Source organism: Marmota monax, unplaced genomic scaffold (genome assembly GCF_021218885.2).
Source record: "Marmota monax isolate L192 unplaced genomic scaffold, Marmota_monax_Labrador192_F-V1.1 WCK01_AAM20220418_F8-fsc00038, whole genome shotgun sequence".
Taxonomy (NCBI): Eukaryota; Metazoa; Chordata; class Mammalia; order Rodentia; family Sciuridae; genus Marmota; species Marmota monax.
In genome coordinates, this window is record NW_026692498.1 from 12,449,431 (window position 1) to 12,470,389 (window position 20,959).

The window sequence follows — 20,959 nt, forward strand, 5'->3', positions numbered from 1 at the left end:
TTGGTGCCTAACTAATGTGATCATATATGGGGAGGGGGAGGTAATTAGGTAATGAGAGTGGAGCCCTCATGAGTGAGACCTTATAAGAAGAAGCCAAAGCTAGCTTTGCTCTCTATCACGTGAGGATACAACAAGAAGTCAGCAGTCCACAGTCTAGAAGAGGGCCCTCATCAGAGTCCAGTCATGCTGACACCTTGAGCTCACACTTCCAGGCTCGAGAACTGTGGAAAATAAATTTATTTCTTCCTTTTCTTTATAAACCACACAGTCTATGGTACTTTGTGACAGCAGCCCAAGCTAAGATAGAATCCAAAAAAGAAAACTCTCTAATAGCATTTTCCAAAGTGTATTCATTCATCCTTGTTAACAGAAGTTCCATGTCACAAAGGGTGAAAAACTCAATGCTGGGCTAGCCAAGGTGAGCAGGTTTCCTCACAACAGGACTTCATGGAGGCTTTGAAAAGTTAATGTGCATTTTAAATTTCTAAGAGAGAAGAACAGGAATCCCAAACACTCTTCATCACAGAGACTTTCTGCATCCCACACTGTGTTCCAAGACAAGTACTTTGACCCACCAAAGAGCGAGCCCCTCGACTGCTGTTCTTTTTCTTTTTAACAGAATTCTGATTCTGTTTTGGCCGCTATGCTGCCAGCCCAAGATGATGGATCTTGACCTGCACTACAGAGATCCTAGTAATCTTATCCCTTTACTAAGTACATATTTTCCTGGCACCCTTCCAACTAGGGATGGTCATGACCACATGACCCAGTGATAGCGAGTAAGCCACAGAGGAAGTCAGTTTGACCATTAGATAGCTCTCCTCCCTGATAAAAAGAATTCTTAGACTTTTCTAGCAATTCCCATTTTTTTTTTTTGCTAGTGATGCTGACGCTGGGTGATGTCAAACAGAGCTTTGACTCTTGGGTAGTTTTATACAGGGGCACAAATTCCTTAATGCTCTTCCCATTGAGAGGTAGGATCCCTGGGTTTCTCTCTCAAATCTGGCAGGCTTGTGACTGCGCTACGTAAGTTTCATTGCCAGAACACTGGCCCTGCATCCCTGAACCCCATGTCACAAGTCCAGCAACCCTGAGTGCTCCATGCTATGAGGAACACTAGACACAGAGGCCACGGTTGAGGGCTTTGGTTGACAGTTTCTACTGAGCTTTTCTTTTTGGTCACCCCAGTCCAGGCACCCACTATTAGAATACTGAAGTTTCTATTAGATTCTAGCCTCTGGTAGTTCAATTCTTCCCAACCAATGCTCCACGTATTGTAGAACAGAGATACACCACCCACTGTGCCCTAGACAAATACCCAATCAAAAGGATCTGTCAGCATAACAAAATAGTTGTTTTACACCACTAAACACTGGGGTAGTTTGTTATAAAGCAATGATAATCAGAACAGACTTGTTCTCTTAACCCTAAGGGAAAATCCCAAAGGATCACAGAGATGCTGGCCTGAAGCCCCAGTACATCCCTAATAGGAAACTTCTTCATGCGTGAAATAATTACATCTCTTTACTGCTTAAGCCACAGTTAGTCAAAACATCCCTAAATGATGCCCCATGCTACTGCTCAGATTGACAGATCCAGACCAAAGCCCGACTCTTTTCCCCATGCTTTGCTGCATTGGCCAATCTGCTGGTATTTCTGTTTTTGGAGTTTCCTTTCCTCCACAAACTGCCATAGATTGATTTGTCTAAAACACACTCCGATCCCATTATTTCCTTACTTACAACCCTCCAAGTCTCCCCACCACTCTGCAGTTGTCCGTTGCTGCAGTAGGTGGCAAAATCAGATGCAAGAAATGAAAAATCCAAGTCTGAGCCATCCCAGTCTCTATGAATCGGGCATGGGTGTGTATAAGCTCCCAGGCAGATCTGAGGTGCAAGTCTAGATAAGAGCCCCAGAAGCCCACCTTCCTCCAGGCAGAAGGCCACACTCCTTCTTCTGTGCTCCCACAATGTCTTTTTGATATTTCCACTACAATATGATAACTTTTTTAAAATTTCTATCACCCTCACCAGGTAGAAACACACCAGAGAGCAAGGACCTGTCACACAGAATACTGCACCCCAGCACCTACTACACCATCAGGAGGTGGTCAGCATGGTTGGATGAACACAGAACAATAAACCGCTGCCTTCAGAGGCAGGTCTATTTCCTCCAAAACTTTGCTTTCTCTGCCAACTGAGCAAACGACCACGGGAAATACAGAAAACTGCAGATTAGACAAAGTCCAGGGTTTATAATTTACGAGGCCTGGGTTGATTGGCCAAAGTAGCCTGAAAACCCAAGGGCCAATTCTTTAACAACTGAGAAGACAGAGAAGCCATTCAAATTTTACACTGCAAAGCACATTCTGAAAATATATTTTGAGGTCCATGATTTCATCTGCATCTTGCATGTGCCTCTATGACCAACCCATGACTTGCACTATGAGTTCTCAGCAAAGGACCTAATCAAAGGTGTCCTGTTGGCACCAATCCAAAAAGCAAAGTCTATCACAAGAGTGCTATCTTTGTTAGCTATGTCTAACTAAGGTACACTGGGCAGGTTCCTCAGTCATACACAGAGGGAAACTCCTTCACTTCCCCAAATCCCTATTATCCAAAGTATTTTATCCCAATATGAAGGATATTTCCAAGCCATGCTCTATAAAATGAACTCTATGGTCTGCTTACTCATGAGTATATGGGGACAAAAGGATGATGAGGACTAAAATTTGGTGGCACTGTGCTGGGTACATCCAGATACTTTCTCATTTTATATTCATAACAACTAGTAGATTGCAGTACTATTCCCATTTGAGAGAAAACTGGAGTTTAAAGTAGCTACACAACTTTTCCAATGGGCAGAGCTGAGATTTAGAGCAGGATCTGTTCACCACTGCCTGCAGGATCTCTTCCAGTGACCATTCCCTCTCGCCTCTGTGCCACCCCCACCCCCCAGCATCTTTCCTCTCTGGGCTCTTGCAAATGAGAAAGGAGGGAAGCAACACTGCCTAACCCCATTCTAAGCTCTTTCCCAGTGTCAGCTCTTCTCATGCCCAACAAAGCTTGGAATATTTTTCTGTTTCACAGATAAACCCGCTGAGACATGGAGACCTTATGGAACATGACCAATATCACACAGTTCATGACACACAGTGCTCTTTTCACCTCACCACGCAGTCCCCTTCTCTGCCCTAAATATGATGAGGTTTCCTTGTTTTTTGTTTTTGTTTTTTTTCTCCTAAGTGATCAAAAAGCATTTAACACAAAGAAAGCAACAGGAATCCAAACAGCCCTGGAGGTGGTCACACTACCTCTCTCAGGGGCCTCTTCCAAACACCTTTCTTCCACATGGGGCACTTTTCTGTCCAGAGAATGTTTGCCAGATTTGTGAGCTCATGTGACTCCCAACAGCCTTGAGAGGGACAGGCTGACAAGTCAAGGGACTTCCAGAGCAGGAAACTAAAGCTAAAACGGGTTAAGTATCTTAACCAAGGTCACACTGCTACAAAATGCTTGAGGACAGACTCCAACCATGCCTCACAAGTCAAAGCCCACCATCTTCCCACCTCATAAGGAACACTGACTCCCAGGGACCCACCCACCCACTGAAAGAGCAAGAAGTTACTAGAGGAGATTCTTCATCTTAGGGAAGACATTCTTTAATATGTGTGGCTCTCCAGGGCAAGAATTAGGGACAAACTACAGAATCTGCAAATGTCTCCTGAAGGCTACTCCTCTCACCCAACCCCCAATGAACAGAGGACATTTGCCCTCCATGATCCACAAGTGGAATAACACTGGATTCACAAAAGCCCAGCGTTGTTTGATCTCACCATGACTTCCTCGACCAAAGGGACAGACCCACCCACAAGTTGGGTGTGGAGCTGTGGAGGTTTACGGCACACTTCCCAATCAGGTCAGCACATACATGCTCAAGTTTGCTCTTGAGCCTGGTTATTACTCTAGCAGATGAATGGGCATGACTGTCAAGCCCCACTCCACTGCATTTAGAGGAAATCTGGAAGCTACGTTTCCACATCCACAATCCAGATGATGGGCAGTGCCCAAATTTTCCCTGCAAAAAAAAACACAATGCCTCTTCTTTTCTTTTGGGGGGTGAGTGGGGGGGACCTAAATAAAGAAACCATTATACAATGGCAGAAACTTCAGCAACAATAAGCTTTCTGGTTTGTTGGGTTTTTTTCCCTCTTCTTTTTTAACATACTATTCATTGAGCACACATAGGCCTGATGATACTCTGGATGTTTTCTAAGCATTATCTCAATTGTTATGATAACCCTATAAGGAATTATGATATTATCAATGTCAATTTATAGATGAGGACAGACTCCAACCAGGGTTCAGCATGTTAAGGAAAGCTCACAAAATCAACAGTTGGACAGAAGCAGACTGACATTTGAGCCCAAGTTCATTTGGCTCCAAAGCCACTGCTTTTCCATCACTACCTAACAACATCCCTATAAGGCCTTCAAGATCAACAAGCAGGTGAATTTGTAGACATGGGCAACCCATTTTGGCCCCTGTTAAACTTTACAAAAATAAACTGCTAGATTCTTGGTTTCTCTGTTACTGCTAAAATTAATTAAATTAATTTTATGGTCAAAGGGACCATAAAAATGTTTAGAGACAACAAATTTGATTTATCAGAATCAGGCCTCGAGATGAAATTCAATTTTAACACTCATGGCTGTGAGCCTATGGTTGATGTATTTAAATTATGTGCTTTGGCAAGAAAGGATATCATTAAAATGCTGTCATGTAGCATACAATTTTAAAAGCATATCCTCAATTACATGTAATTTACCCTCTGATGACTCGAAGATTCCAGTTTCTCACAAGAACTGGAGACTCCCCTCTAACATTTTCAGCCCTCTCACCCCAACAAAAGACTGCCTGCCACCCCTGAAAGAGCCCAGATTTTTTACTCTTACTGAGGAAGCTGTGTTTCCTTATGTATATTCACCCCCTCCCCCCAAAAAATGCAGGAAGGTTGCCCACCTCAGAAAAGAACTCATCCATGAAAGCTGTGTTGTCAATAGCGATCTCCACCTCGTCGGCATCATCATCCTGTGTCAGCTGCTTCTATAAAAGACAAAAAGGAGCCGAGTGAGAAGAAAAACACAGTAAGTAGTGAACACTGAATGCTCACTAAGGCCCAAGAGCTATGTTAAGCTTGTTATACATCATTTCCTTTAAAACTTACAGCAGCTCTATGAGGTCTTAAAACTCTGGTGTAGTACTATCTGAAATCTACTGACTTTTTGCAGGGGATGACAGACAGGGAGAAGGGAAAAACAAGTAAGCTACTCATCCTGTTAGGCATAGGTTGCCTTATCGGTTAGATGCTGATAATAACAATACCTAACTCACAGAATTTAGGGATATAAAACACTTTTGCACAGGCCTGACACACTGAAATGCTAGGGGTTTTTGCTATTTTGATGATTTGCTACTTTTCTGGTGCTGGGGAATCAAACCCAGATGGGATAACCGAACCCAGGTAGGGAACCAAACAGGAGCCTCACCCATGCCAGGGGAGCACTCTACCACTGAGATGCACCCCCAGCCCAGTGCTAGGTCTTGTTGCTACTGCCAGTGACGGTATGAATAATGGCATTTGAACAACTCACTCTAGTCGAACCTAAAACATACGAAGGCTTAGTAACTTGGCCAAAAGCCACCCAGCTACCACATAACGACAAGCAGATTCTATCTAACCCATCTACTGGTTCTGGACCCTTTGAGAAAATTCTAGCTACAGTTCCTCCAAAGCATGAACTTTGGATTCTCATAGCTGGAGTAAAGAAAATTTTCCTGTTTTTAGACACCACCTATTACAAAGGAAATGGTGCTACGCTGTCCCCTGTCAGCTATTGTTCAAAAGGAAAAAGGAAACTCTCCTCCCTTCCCCGGCCCCAGCAACCTCTGGGGACCCAAGATTTCTCAATTTTATTCACCTTCCTCTGCAGAATCACCAAATGGCTAAGGAAATGATTACATTCCCACCCCGCAACAAGGGCCCGGGCTATTTCTACATTCTTCGGGATTGTTCTCCCCAGTCCACTGCTGAACTGCACACTGCAAACTTATAAACACAAAGAGCAAACTGGATACTGAGGGTGCAGGTGGCGCAGGGGAATCCCCTATGCCTGCTTCTGCACAACCTTCAGCAGCCTATGGCCCAAGACACGTCACCCAAACACTCAGAACTCCACAGGCAAAGAGACCACCAGGAGCCTTTTTCCTGTACCCACTACCATCCCCCTACACACACACAAGGAGTCACTGGGATTTCCCATAGATATATCGGGTTCTCCAACCTTGGAGAAGTCTCGTGACTGTCTCTTGCAGCATCTCACTCTCTGGCTGCTCTGCAAAAACCAGCATCCCTAGATTAATAGGCACTTTGAAGGGAGTAGGATCTAATACCTCCACAAAAATCTTCCTAAAACGAAACTGATCACATCCCTCTGCCACCTAAAGTTATTTAATGACCACTCATCTGCTAGAATTATAACTCCCAAAATGCCTACGAGAACACACAGGGCCCTTTAAGATCCAGCCCCACCCACATTGATGGTCTACACATTTAGAATTCCTTGTATTTCCTGCACACATTCTTTTTCACATCACTACTGTCACCCAAGGGCTTCTTCCTGAAGGGCGTTTGTCCAACTGGCAAAATTTTACTCTGCCCTTAAAACTTGGTTCAGACAACCTTTGTGTACCTTACCTGACACATGCCTCCCCCATGCAAAATTTACAACCTCCCTAAGCACTTTGTACAACGCTTACACAGCAACCGCCACAGCCTATTATTTTTTATTCCTTTATTTATCTATTTTTTCTAATGATAAACTCCTGGTGGTTCAGAATTGCCTTATGTATCTTCTAAAGTAGATTCTTTATGTGTGTTTGAGGGGGAGGTGTCTGTCTGTCCATTCAATAAATCTTCCTCTAAATCACATCCCATGTGATTCTGGGGAGGCCATCAATGGTGACCTGAGCACCCAGAGGAATGTCACTTGTGAGAGGAGTCTGAAGTGAATAGAGCTGAGCCAACCGATGGCAGCATGCAACAGAGCCACCCTCCTTCCTGTCCAGGGTGACCCCTGGCTTTCAGCAGGGTCTGCAGATCTTCCACAGTATCCTCTCAGTGAGTTGAACAGGATCCTCCCAATGCAGTCATTTTGTTCATTAGCCAGAGCTGGCTTTGTCCCTTGCAATTAAAATTCAGTACTGTAGTTGTCATGAATTAATTGATCCCACATAGTCCCTGAGTACTTAACACATAGTAGGCACTTAACAGAAATTGCATTAATTTTAACTGAATAAATAATTAACTTCAGCAGAGTTCAGCAGCCTGGACTTACCCATCATTTCTAAAGTTTGAGACAAATGTTCCCTTGGTCAAACATCAACACTCAGGCTTCTCATCAGCCTCCTCAGGTTCCTCTACCAATAAGATCTCTACAATTCTTACTAAAAAGCAGGAACCTGTCTTCCTCTGGAAAGGAAAGTTAATAAGCTTTTGCTGAGTGTCCTTTCTTCCAAGGTCATCTGGAGACGCACACAGAAGGGGAAAACCTCAAGTATGTGTCAGTAAGATCCATTCCAAGGCATTGCTGCCTTGTTACATGCTGGTCACTGAGACTTAAACACATGGTTCTGTATCTGAGTCTCCATTTCCTCATCTGTGACACAGAAATAATAGCATGTCACTGGACCTTGACTGAGCATTGGGCCCCACACCATTGCAACAGCCTCCCACCCATTTGGTTATCTCTCTGTTCTAATCGCATTATATCCCCATATATGATAGTTCTTTCTCCATATATGATAGTTACTTGTCAAGTTAAAGGCCTCAGCCTGCCTTTCAAGATTCTTTGGAAACTAGCGTTTTTATGCCTTAGAGTCATACCCCTGCTCTCCACCAGGAGCCTTCTCCCTCCACCTGATCTCACTGTATTCTGCACCCATCACACCCATTCCTGCTCCTGGGCTTTCTGTGCACCCTCTCTGCCACTACAAATACCCAGTGGCTGGAACATCTCTTAGCCTCCTCTGCTAACCAAATTCTATCTTCACAGTCTCTCTTTGATCACATCTACCCCACAAAACTGCCCCCGGATTTTCATCTAAGAGTTTTATGGGTTGCAATCTCTACTTCTGACCTCAATTTTAAGCAGCTTGAGGTCAGAGACAGTATCTCTTAGGACTTAGTAGCTACAGGGCACCTGGCACAAGGCTGGCACATAAAAAATACATATCCATCGACTTGTCACCTGCCTGTCACCTTCCGCCTGCATGCCTACTAACACTGCCAAAACTTACTCTTGGGTTTTATGCCAACAAGGAGGAATCACTGAAAAGCCACCCTCCTCTTCCCTGCCTCTTTCCTCTATTAAAATTATATAGCATACGTACATATAAGTACACACATACATATATAACTTACATATATATAAATGTGTATTTTAAAAACAGCCTGCCAGGACTTTTTTGAGGATTAAATAATATTTTAAAGTTCTTACCCAATGGACCAAACAATGGGTTACTGACACACACAGAATAGCTTCTATCTTCTCCTAGAGTTTTCCCCCTCACGCAGCATGCTATTTCCAAAAGTAGAAAACAACATTTAATCCAGATCAGATGTGCAGGAAGAGGCCATCATCACTTGTTATCTGGAGTCACATGAGCCTGGAACTACCCCCAGGGATCCCCTACAGAGTGGGCTCTACCAGATCCCAGGAGGGGCTCCTTCCTTTCTGACACAGGTGGCTCTTGCAGACCAAGGGGCATTGGGGACCCCAAAGGCAAGGAAAGCACACAATGCCCTTTATCCTCAGGCCTATGACTGGGCTTAGCTGAGAAGAGAACTTCAGCATCATTATCAAAGAATCGGAGTATGTGGTAATAGGAACGTTACAACAGCTGCAAGATCAGCCACGAGGGGGTGGGGGTAAGGGGTCAGTACAGGGGAACATGAGCCCAGCACCCATTTCCTCCCTGCCCAGCCTCCTGACGCCTCTCATGTCAAGAGATGGGAGATATTAGGAATGACTTAGGCAACACTGGGCTCCAGCTGGGGATGTGTCTCCCCACACTTGACCCTCAAATGTACACCAAGTTTGAGAATTCACAGCCAAGGTTATGACCTTCCCTCTGCACAGAAAGTGGGAAGAACTGAGGGGCCCAGAACTCAAGCTCAAGCAATTTAACCTGCAATCCTCTCACTCAGTGCTGCCTTTCAAACTGCCTTCTCCATCATCCTCAGTCCATCTGACCACAGGCCCCTTTTCACTAGCTCAGTTAATAAAAAGAGTTGCCACCTGTAGGGCCCCTACAAAGTGCTGGGTAGTCACAACACCCTCCTTGCTTTCTGTACACCATGTCATCCAATCCTATCTGCAGTCTACAGTGAAGCAACTGCAGTTCAGAGAAGCTGTAATTTATTCAGGGTCTCCCAGCTGCCGACAGAGTCAAGGTTCAGGAACAGGTCGCCTGTCTCGGGGCCTCTTAGGGCACTGTACCCCGCACAAAGCCTATCACAAGAGCAGCCAGGGGCCAGGAGAGCAGCAGTCCAGCTCTGCAGAAAGAACCCTGGGCTGGGAGACAGGAGCTGTGGGCCTTGGGGACAACACTTGTCTTTGTTAAACCTCAAGTTTCTTAGCAAGTCAGGTTAGCTTTCTACTGTGGTTTGGGGAAACCCCAAGATGCCTCAGGTGTGCCTCAGAAGCCACCCAGGGGAGTCAGGGGGAGGGGAGGCCTACAGGCAGGGCTCCTGGGTCTTCCTCCCTCTCTAATCTGCATAACTTCACTTTTACCTGTTTATACAGTGAATACAAGATTTCATTCTAAGAAAGTGTCCGGTTGTCAAAACAAGGAAGAAAGAAAGAAAACAGAAAAACCACTGAAGCAGATAAATAGGAGCCCTCCAGAAGAGAGAAGAGGAGATGAACTCCTGCCCCTCCCTAAGTGAAAGCAGGGCTGCCCCACAAGTCTAAATCTCCAGCATTTCATTAAGGATTTTACAAATCAGAGCAGAAAGACAGGACAGGGACAAAGAAAGAAAAAGGAAGTCACCCCACAAGAGGAATACCTCCTTCACCAGCTATCTGACTGCTTCTTCCCATCAGTGCCCTGACCCCCAGAGGAGAGGGTGGCAGGACAAGCCAGAAGGCCACGAGTTCCCAGGAAGGAGTCTCTGGGTGAAACAAAGGACACAGGGGAGGGGACATCTGGTCCTTCACATCCCACAGCAGGATAGTAAAGGACTGTGAAGTGGTAGACGGGAACCTCCCAACCCATGTGCAGGTGACCAAAAATGCTGTGCCTTCTCCTCCCCACCCTGAAACAGTTCTTCACTCTGGAAACAAAGACTTATTTATAAACCCAGACTCTCCTGATAGACTTGATTCATAGGGACAACAGCATCTGCTGCCCACACCCACCACCTGCCTTCTCTAGGATGAGGGTCTGTGGGTCAAAGACAAGACACCACGCTTCCTTGCACGGGTTCCAACACACATGGACACACGCCATGCACACACTGCCTCTGCCTTACATCTGGGATTTCCAGTCCCTCTTCTTTGGTCTATAGACAAGAATTCTGAGTGAGCACGTGGGCTCTCAAAAAGCACCGGGTATAATCCATTTCCCATTTAAAGAGTCAGATGACCTTTCTCCAATGCCCAGTTCTCCCCATGACACTGTTTTCTGTTGCAGTGAAACCCCCTCCCCAAAGGAACACTTCCCCTTTGTGCTGATCTTACCGTCCACAATACCCTAGTCAGATGAACCAAGAGGAAATGACAGACAATAGGACCCTGGTGAGCCAGCTTTGGCTTTGAAGATTCTGTTCTAGCTGAGAGACTGAAGGCAAGCAACTCACCCTGCGTGGGAGAAGATGCTGAGGAATAAACTCATTACCAGATTAAGTCAGTGGACAACTGGATGCGGGCCAGAGTCCCTGAGGACTCCCTCCACCCATTCTGCCATAACAAATCATAGCAGACAGAGTGTGGGGTGGAGGTGGGGGTGGGGGCAGTGGTTTCAAATAAATTATTTAATTCTCACATCAACCCTATGAGGAACAAATTTTAATTTCCCACTTACAGATAAGGTAATTGCTTAATTAGGTTAAATGATTTATCTGAAGTGATTCAGCTACTAAATGGCATCATTAGGATTCAAAGGCTGCTCTGTGGTAGCCCAGGGCCCCTGCTTACACCTTTACATGCTACTTGAAGGCACCTCCCAGTCTGGCCAGGTAACACATCCTAGCTTATTTCAGAGGACGCTGCAGCGTCTACTGATCTAAACTGAATTAATCTACATGAGTGAATGAAAAAGATACTGATGCATATAATCCTATAAATGAGCATGTATGTAGAGATACATCTGACTTTGAGAGTTCACAGCCTGACTCTGACACTCAGGAGCTGTGTCCTCTTGAATGAGTTACTTAATCACTCTCTGACTCAGTTTCCTTTTTTGTAACAGGATCAGAATAATCTGCTCATAGAATTGTTGTGAGGATTAAATGAGCTATTAAATGTGAAATGCTCAGAGCAACTCTGGGCACATAAACTCTGTTAAACGTCCAAGTTCACACCACCTTAAGTAGAGAATGGAGCCTTGCTTTTAAAACTGCCAGTTCTCAAAAGGTAATAGCCAGTGTCTCAGCAAGAGGGAAGTTCACATAGTTACTGGAATTTACTTCATTTATTTTGAAACTGTCATTTTAAAGAACTAGAGCTCCCTCCAAATTCTGCTTTGGCTACATTCTCACCACTTGATATTTACTGCTCTCATTAGCATTCACTTCTAAATAGAGTGTCACTTCTATTTTGATTCATTTTTAAGCCAAGAGTTACATGGGAAGGTGTTTTGAAATTTCCAAGGTGGGTAAGCTGGGAAGGATTATTATTGTATTGTGATTCCTAATTACATCTCTGTCCGAGAATACATGACTTGTAGTCTATGCATTTTCTTTGTCTTAATACAGGGTCATTATTTCTTATTCTTCTATGTGTCTTTTGAAAGAACTTCTATTCAGCCAGGTGTGGTGGCTCACACCTACAATCCCAGAGACTCAGGAGACTGAGGCAGGAGGATCACAAGTTTGAGGCCAGCCTCAACAACTCAGCAAGGACCTAAGCAACTTAGCAAGACCTTGCCTCAAAATAAAAAATAAAAAGAGCTGTGGACATAGCTTAGTGATAAAACATCCCTGGATTCAAAACCCAATACCAAAAAATAAAAAAATAAAAAAGTTCTTAAACTTGCATTATATTTGTTATATACAAATTCCATCCCCACATGTCATTTAGTTCCTACCTGCTTTTGCTTCTCAATACGTGAGTTAGATTTGGGTAGAAGCAGTGAACACAAGGAAAGAAAAGATTGGGAGAGACCCTCTGGGTAGATGTCATCTTTACCAACAAGGAATCTGGGTTAGGAAGGTTAATCCAACCAGGATTACCCAGCTCATGAGGGGAAAAAAAGAGCTGATTTTGGAGCCTCTTGGCCCAATCCAAGATTCACTGCTACATCAACTTGGAGAGGGAACTCAACCACCACATCCCCAGTATTCACTCACAGGAAGGTTCCATGCCAAGTAACAGATTCATGTGTTTGTTCACTCATCCAACAGTATTTATGGAACATCTAACATTTGTTAAGCCATACTATAGACGCTGGAAAAACACAAACACACTCAAACACCCTCAAACACCCCCAGCTCTCCAGGATCTCACTGTCTCAGATGGCAGATGGACCGACAGGCCCTTCCAGCACCACCTGGTGAGTGATGACATCACACAGTACAAGGAAAATATAAGCACACCCAGGAGAAGACAGGTGCCCAACCTCACCTGGACACAAGGCATAGCCAGGGAAGATGCAAGCCTATCAGAGAATCCTTGCAGAGGTAGCTCCTTGGGGAAATTTTGAAAACTGGATGGACTTACTCCAAGAAAACCTACAAGAAGGCCATTGCAGGTAAAAAGACCACATCTTCTTTCTGCCTTCTCTCTCAACCTGTTACAGAGCTGAGGGCTGTCTGAGAAACTGAGGCAGTGAGAAGATCCCTCTTCACACCCCGATTCTTACGATCAAGTCAGAAAGATTCCAGGTATGTCTTTCAGAGTAACAGGCATGAATTTACTGAAGGCATAGTAAAAAGGAAAAGGGACCCTCTAAAGGGAGAGAGTGGGTCCTCTCAGAGAGGAAAGGGACAACATGCCTCTCCTACATTCCAGTCTCACTGGGGATCCCCAAAAAATTTCCAGAGAGTCCTACTCATGTCCAACTCTTGACTTTTGACTGAGAGCAAGATGACATCAGACTTTCAGGTACCAATTGCCATGACAATTCTAGGTCACCCTGGTGGAGGCTGAACGGCTCTAACTGGATTCCTAACCATACATTCTTACAGATTTTATGGTCAGGAGGAATTATCCTGATCTCCTAGAGTTTCAGGATCTGGTCACAAAAGTCCCCCTCCAGGGTAACTTGGGTTCCTCTTTATCAACTTATCTCAGGCCTACATTTCTCCTGGAGTTAACAAGTAGTTTGCTGAGCAATATGACCTATTCTGTTCACTTAGGCCAGGCAGGTAAATTGCTCCTTGGGGAAAAAAAAAAAAAAAAAAAGGCATGTGGGGGTCAGCACAGTGGGCCCTGTTTACAGAATTATTCTCCTAACAACCCCTGGAGCCATTCAAACAAATCCAAATAATATCTTCTTTCTCCTCCTGGAGAACTCAGCTTCCCTTTAGTTTCTTCCTCCTCCACCCTCCAAACCTGGCCCCCCCAACGCCTCCTCAGCATTCAGCTTAAGGACACAGAAGGAGGAAGGAAGGAACACTGTCTTACACCCTTCTCAGACCTCTCCTCAAACCTTCCTTTCATCCTGTCCCATAACTCCCTTCCCCACATGGCCCTTCTAGAATACTTAAATCACAGTTAAAACATGAAGCATTCGTTGACAGCTCTCAGTAAGCTAAGGATCCTTATAAGACGTGCACTTTATATTTACCAGGGCGTTTAATCCCCAAGCTAATCTTCTGGGGACACTTGCCATCCTACAGCTGAGGAAACTAATGCACAAAGATGCCAGGTATCCTGTGGACAGCTGGGAGAGGGCCCGGGCTGCTGGCCCCAGAGCCTTTGTTCTCAACCATCAAGGAGTGATGACTCTTAGCAGCTAACCCACCCCCACCCCAGCTGCAGCAGCACTGGCCCCAGGAAATGCACTTCCAAAGCACCATAAAACAGTGCCACACTGACAAGGTCATGAAAAAACAAAGGACAACTGAGAAACTGTCCCAGGCCAGAGGAAGCTAAGGAGACATGACAACCGAATGCAATGTGGTGTCCTGGATTGGATCCTAGGACAGGAAAGGGGCATTGGTGGAATAACGAGTGAAATCCAAATACAGCCTGGCATTTAATGAATAATAATGTACCAGTTATAATAGGGGAAACCAGCTAGGGGTAGACAAAAACTTCTGAAGTATCTTTGTAACTTTTCTGTAAAACGAAACATAGTCCAAAACAAAAAGACTTAAAAAAAAAACAAAAAAAAAACACCGGCACCTGATGTCACACCAAGTCGCCCTGCCCTAACCCAGACAGCAGAACATACCCAAATAGTGCACGCTTCACCAGTCTCTTTAGGAGAGGGCTGAACTTCAGACTGTCTCCACACAAAGACTGCAGAATGTTCCTTTGGAAATAGCCTGTTAATGCCTAAAAGCAGGGGTCAGGGACCTGAAAAGGGGCCATATATAAAATAAAAGGGGGTTGGGGATTTATCTCAGTTGGCAGGGAGCTTGTCTAGCATGGACAAAGCCCTGGGTTCAAGTCCCAGAACCACAAAATAATAAATAAATAAATAAATAAAGGAGGCTGGAGATAAGGCCCCTCAGGGACTACAGAATCTGCAGGTAAATCCACTGACAACATAACCCCGTTCATCCCCTGAATGGTCTGGTTTTCAGTCTTCCAAGCTTTGGGCTGGAGAGAAGGAGGCGTGTGGGGGCTGTGCTCTGTTCCAGAGTCCTGGACCTAACAGGGCAGACAGCTTCTGAACTTGCAATATCAATGAGGCTGTTTTTATATATCAACAAAAAAATCAAGTGGGGGTCAGGGAAGGTATGGTCAATGTGGTCAGCCTGGGAAACGTCCATACAGTGATGATACTGGAACCCAGCCTTAAAGGACAAGTAGGATTTTGCAGGGGAAAATAAGATAGGGTAGATTTTCACTGAGATACCTACATCTTCTCCTTCATTGTCTTTCCAATAAGAGGCAACCCTCCATGTCATCTTGGGCTGAGGGTTTAGGTAAGGGTAGGTACATTGGAACTCATTCATCCCTGGGGATGGACAGTGACTTCTGGCTTCATTAGGAAATTTATGGGTTCCCAGAGTAAATGTTCCACTTTAAGCAGGTAAAGTTTCACCAACCCACAGGGAATAGAGCACAAAAAACAGTCCTAATAATGAATAAGAGGTGCATAAGGCCCATAAGGGTGCATAAGCTGCTGTTGATCAGCCAACAAACGAATGTTTAACACGCGCCTACCAGGAAGAGAGCTAGGCCCTGAGACCCAGGGGGATATCATTATCTGCCACTGTACTGAGGAGCATAAAGTGCGGTGAGGGAAATGATCATAGTACAGCACAGGGCATGATACAAATATATAAGAGAGACTCACTCAATTATTGATCCCACCACTTTCCAGCTGGGGATCTCTGTCAAACATAAGCCTCAACTCCCTCACCTGTAAAATGGGAAGAATACATAAGACTGCCTTGCCTTGCTGGATTGAGAGGATCAGGTAGGCAAGGCACCTAACACAAGTGCTGCCCAATAGAAAGTAGCTGCTCAATAAATTATAATTATTACTGTAGTTGATATGGTGACAACAAAAAGAATCATTGATCTTCAACACAGAAGATCAACTGTTAAAGACAGAGTCCAGATCTTTAAAAAATAAAAAAAAAAAAAAAGTAGAAGGTGGTTTTCAAACCCACTTCATGGTAGTAAAAACCAGACTGACTTCAAAGTATTTAATTGTAAAGCAACATACAGTCAACACAAACTGCAGGACGGAGGGAGAGCATTCTAGGCTGCAGTTAGGGAGCACTGTCTATAAGAATGAATTTGGGGAGATGGGTATAAATGCTGACCAAAGAGGGGAAGGAAGTGCTGGAGGGAAGAGAGGACAAGATCCTGCATAACATCTCTGCCTTGGCGCCTGCCAATCCCTCCCTCCCCCACACTTACAGGAATAAAAATAAAATTAATCCCCTTCTCTCATCCAAGCATTTTCTCTCGGCCACGGGCTGATGGGTCTGTAATCCCTTCTCAATCCCCGTCAGTCACCCTCATCCCAGCTCTGCTCCCAGCAAAACACCTCTCCCAGAAAATGAATCCTCCCAGGTTGACAGAGGAGGGGAGGAAGGAATCCTGACTAATAAGAAATCTTATCACTAAAGGACAGAATCCCAACAAAGGGGTAGGTTGGTATGTCAAGACTAGGTGATGATCCGAAGCACCTGGCGCAGAGTAGGGGCTCAGTAAGCATGTACATGAAGAAGTCAGGTAGAGGGGAAGCACAGCTTCCTGCTTCTAAGGGATCAGCACCATCCTGAGCTTCACTGGGGAAGGACGACAGCACAGCCCACTAGAAAGGGGCAAGACACAGGACAGGACAGAGAGAATAAAAGTAAATCTGCCCTTTAGAGCCCCAGGGAGTTGATTTCATTAGTGTGCCCACTGGTGCTGATCTTGGAGGGTCCAAGGCACTCCACAGATCAGTCTCCAAGGGGATCCAAAGTCCCAGACCTCTTTTCCATACATCACTGGCTTCTCCATTATCTACCTTTGACTTTTTTGGGTTTTGTTCTCTTTCACGAAATACATTTCTTTGTTTTCCCTTTATGGCCATTTACTCTTTAAGACAAGGACTTTGTACAATAATTCTGCTTAATGTCATATATAGCAGGATGCAAAGCACATAAAGGTCAAAAGGCTCTGACCATGGCAGTCAGTGGCTGCCATACACAGGCACCTGTGTGAATGCTTCGTGAATTTTTATGTTCTTGATGGTTTATACATGAAGCACTCACCCATGGGAGAGTGGTTGAGAAAATACAGTCTCCTGGTCTTTCTTCCTAAAGGACTCTACATGCATCTGAAGATAGTAGATTACACGTGAAGAAGGACCTGAACTCAAAAGCTTTACTTCTGGAAATCCCACCTCCTTGCTCATCCCCATCTCAGAGGCCAGCCAGTCAGGTCTTCCTGTGGCTGCTTCTACCACAAGGATGGTGTATCACAGTGCCTATTTCTTGTGCGTCTCCCCACCTGACCATGAGCTTGCTAAGGGCCAGAAATAGGTGTTAGTTGCCACTCCACTCCTGCACCTAACTGCAGGGTCTGGAACATAGTGGTGACTCAGTGAATGTTTGCTGAGTGAAAAGAGGACCAGACAAGAAGGTCCCTAGACTGGGAATTGTCCAGACTCAGCAAGTTCAAAGTTCACCTACAGAGAAATCAGAAAAACCACTAAGAAAGGCTGGATGTGGGCATTGTACATTCTTGGCAAGCCTCTCCCAGGTCAGAAGCAAGCTCCTGAGGGAGCCCATCAGGAGGGGCAGCGCAAGAGATAAGGTACACCAAGGCTTGTGACCATGGCCTTAGGAAGGTATGCCCTAATTTAGTGTGGATGTTACTCTCAGGGGGCCTAGTACAGAGAACTCACATTTACTGTGGTTGGTGATTGTCATGGATTATCTCATTTCACCCCCACAATGACGCTAGGGAAAAAGGATAAAGGTCCACTTTATAGGTGCCATTCTGAGGGAAAACCCTTATGGTCTCCAAAGCCTTGAGACAGACTCACATCACAAACAGTGAAGCTCAGGACAGGCTCACAATAAAATATCTTATGGGATCATACATTCTCAGGGTTCGTGGAGGCCTAAATCTCCTGGTTCACCTTCTCCCCTTCAAAAAGATACTCAAATTCCTGCAGCATTTATCATCCCAACAAGCTTCTTAGGAAAGAAACCCTGCTGGAGGGTTTGCCACCTCTCCAGTCAGCCTACCCTATCTTTGAACAGTAAAATTGCTCTTACCAATTCCTGACTTCTACCCACCCACCCTACACTTTCCCCTGGTATCTACACAGAGCAAAGCTAATCTCATTCACATGCCAACCTTCCTGCTATCTGAAGGCACTTACCACCTCCCTTCCTGGGGTTTAGAAAGACATTGCACAGGCTACTCTCGTTTCATGAAGATTAGCAAACACTTTTGGTTGAGAAAAGGAACCAGAGAAAGACACTGACATATCTTGTTGCAGTGAAGGTGATTCTTGGGGCAGCGGGTAGAGGAGATGGACTCCAGACCAGAACACACACAAATCCTGACGGTCTCCACAGAGACCATTAATAATGCCAGGAGGGTCTTCTGGGATCAACTAAAGTCCTCGTTTTACAAAGGAAGCATCAAGAAGCAGAAGGGTAAAGTGGCAAAAGCAACACAGCTAATTAATAACATGGTCACAATTAGAAGGCTTTGAACCTGCAACCCAGTCCCTCTTAGCCCTGTGCTGCCCGGCATCTCTCTACTCCAAAACCTAACAGCAACAACCCTGTGATTTCAGAACAATACTCCCACAATAACAGCACCTTCTACAGTCTCACTTTCACTACACTCCCAACGGTTTAAGGGAAGAAACATATCATTAGCTTCCTTTTATAGAGGGTAAGAGGAAGCACAAAGCACAGAGGCAAAGGGACCTGCTTGGATTCACTAGCAAACTGCATTTATTCTTGGAACTCAAAGCTCAGTTAAGACTCTTTACTCTGTTGACAATGAGCTATTAAAGGGCCAGGGGGCATCTTCCTCTGGAAATGGATTTCCTGAATAAGGAAGGGGGTCACCTCTGTCTGCAGTTCAGTTTGGCACTTTTTTATGACATACAAAACTCTTCAAAGCCTTCTTTCCTTTCTGCCTCTTCAACCAGCATGCTTCAAAGGAAAGAGTATCAGAAGTCTGGGTTCCTCGCCTGGTTGTGCCCTGACCAGATCTATGACCTGGGGCATCCCTCCTACCCAGGGCCAGCTCCAGCTTCTCCATCTATAAAATAGGGACAATAAATTCTGCCCTGTAAGTAACCAGGATGCCCTGAGGCTCAGATGACAAAGAGCAAGTCTGGGGCAGGGGCGAGCTCACACCCACAGCTCCCACAGTATGCAGCTGTTCCCCTGTTCTTGCTGCCTGGCCTCCTCTGCAGCCCTACTGCCCAGTGCATGTGAAAGGGTCATGAAGATCTCATCCAAGCAAAGGTGGAGGAGAAAAAAACAAATGCAACACCCTAACACTTCTATTTTCCAAAAGACATTTACACTTATTAGCATAATACTTACCATTTATAAATTCTATATGCATGCACCATACAAAGGGTGCTTCTGCATACTCTCTTGCTTTTAGTTTTCACAACTACTCATTTTACAGATAACTTAGGCTTGGACTTTAAGCAATCGCCAGTAAGCGGGGGGGGGGGGGGGGGGGGGGGGGGGGGGCAGGAGAAAGCCCCACTTATCACCCAGTTCAGTGCTTTCCAAACTTTAATGTGCTCATAAATCACCTGGGAAGATTCATAAAGAATCAGATTCTGCAGGTTTAGACTGAAGCCTAATGTGCTGCTTCCAAGTAGATGGACAACACTGTATCAAGGGAAAGATTTGAAATTCCATTAAGGTAGAGCCTGCGTCACTGAATCTCCAAGGTTTAACACGGGGCCTGTGCTATAGAACGCACTCAATAATTATTGAATGAGTCAGTGAATATCTGACTCCAAAATTCATGTTTTAATGCTTCTCTATATTGTCCCATTATGATCCTCAAACAAACTTCTAACATTCCCACTTGACACACAAGGAAACAGGCTCAAGAGTCACCTGGTTTCAGTTTTTGTGAAGCAACGCCCATGGCGGTTAATCTTAGGATCCTTTACTCTGACCACAGCTGTCCCAAGGAATGGGGGCGGAGGGTGGGAGTGCCGCGGGGTGGGGGGGGGGGGGTAGAGCCGGGAGGTGCGGGTTAAATACAGACCACCAACGGATGGCTAGGAGCTGGAACTGGCCCACAGCTGGAGAGGTCACCGGAATATCTGAGCTGCTCCCAGGGAAGGAGTCAACATGGTCCAGTGTCCCCCAGGAGGGAATCAGGAAGGCGAAGGAGACCAGTTATGGATATGGTGCCTGACACTTGTGGGGTGACCCCTCAGGACCTCTCCGCGAGCCCCGCTCGGCCCGAGCACCCCCCGCCAGTCCACCTGGGGGTGGGAAGGTGAGAGGCGGTCAGGGAAATCGCTGCTGGACGATGAATCACGGAGCACATGACCCTGCAGGACCAGGAAGGGTGAGGAACCTGCGCGGGATGCTGCGGGGGCTGGAGAGGGCAGGCCTCGCGCTCGGCGGCCCTCCAGCCTGGACCTGGGGAGCAAAGAGAAGCCCCCCCCCCACGCAGCTCCACCTCCCGGCCGCGCCCCGCAGCCCCCGGCTTCGCGGGACTTACCGCCTTCAGCTGCTCCAGCCGGTCCTTCATCCTGCAGCCCAGGTGCCCGGAGGCAGGTAACGCGTCCCAGGTGAGCGCGTCCCAGAGGAACCGCCGGAAGTGGCGGCCGGTCCCGGCCGGGGCGAGGGAGCTCCAGGTGGAGGCGGGCGGCGGCCCTCCCTAGGAGGAGCGTCCCAGGCCACCGAGGCTCCGCCGCGCCGCCTCCTCCGGCCCCCGCCGCCGCCGAGCGCTCCAAATCCGGCTCCCGGGCCGGCGCCGGCGCGCAGCGCTCATCCGCCCGCAGGCCCGCCCCTTACCTGGCCGCGCCCGCGCTCCTAGTTAAAGGGCCCG

At 46.1% G+C, this 20,959-nt stretch overlaps 1 protein-coding gene across 3 annotated transcripts in view; it reads right to left on the reverse strand.

The window, feature by feature from the left end:
• Positions 1-20,857, reverse strand: part of Stx3 (syntaxin 3) — a 42,754-nt gene extending 21,897 nt beyond the window's left edge. For 2 of the 3 annotated variants that reach the window (XM_058579591.1, XM_046445669.2), the window contains exons 1-2: positions 5,654-5,830; positions 5,022-5,105 (exon numbers count right to left, since the gene is read on the reverse strand). In XM_058579591.1, coding sequence (XP_058435574.1) covers positions 5,022-5,105; positions 5,654-5,815 — 246 coding nt within the window. In that variant the 5' untranslated portion in view covers positions 5,816-5,830. Of the gene's footprint in view, positions 1-5,021; positions 5,106-5,653; positions 5,831-20,629 lie in introns of those variants that run through there. The other variant, XM_058579592.1, reaches the window with a different exon arrangement.
• Positions 20,858-20,959: the final 102 nt, after the last annotated feature.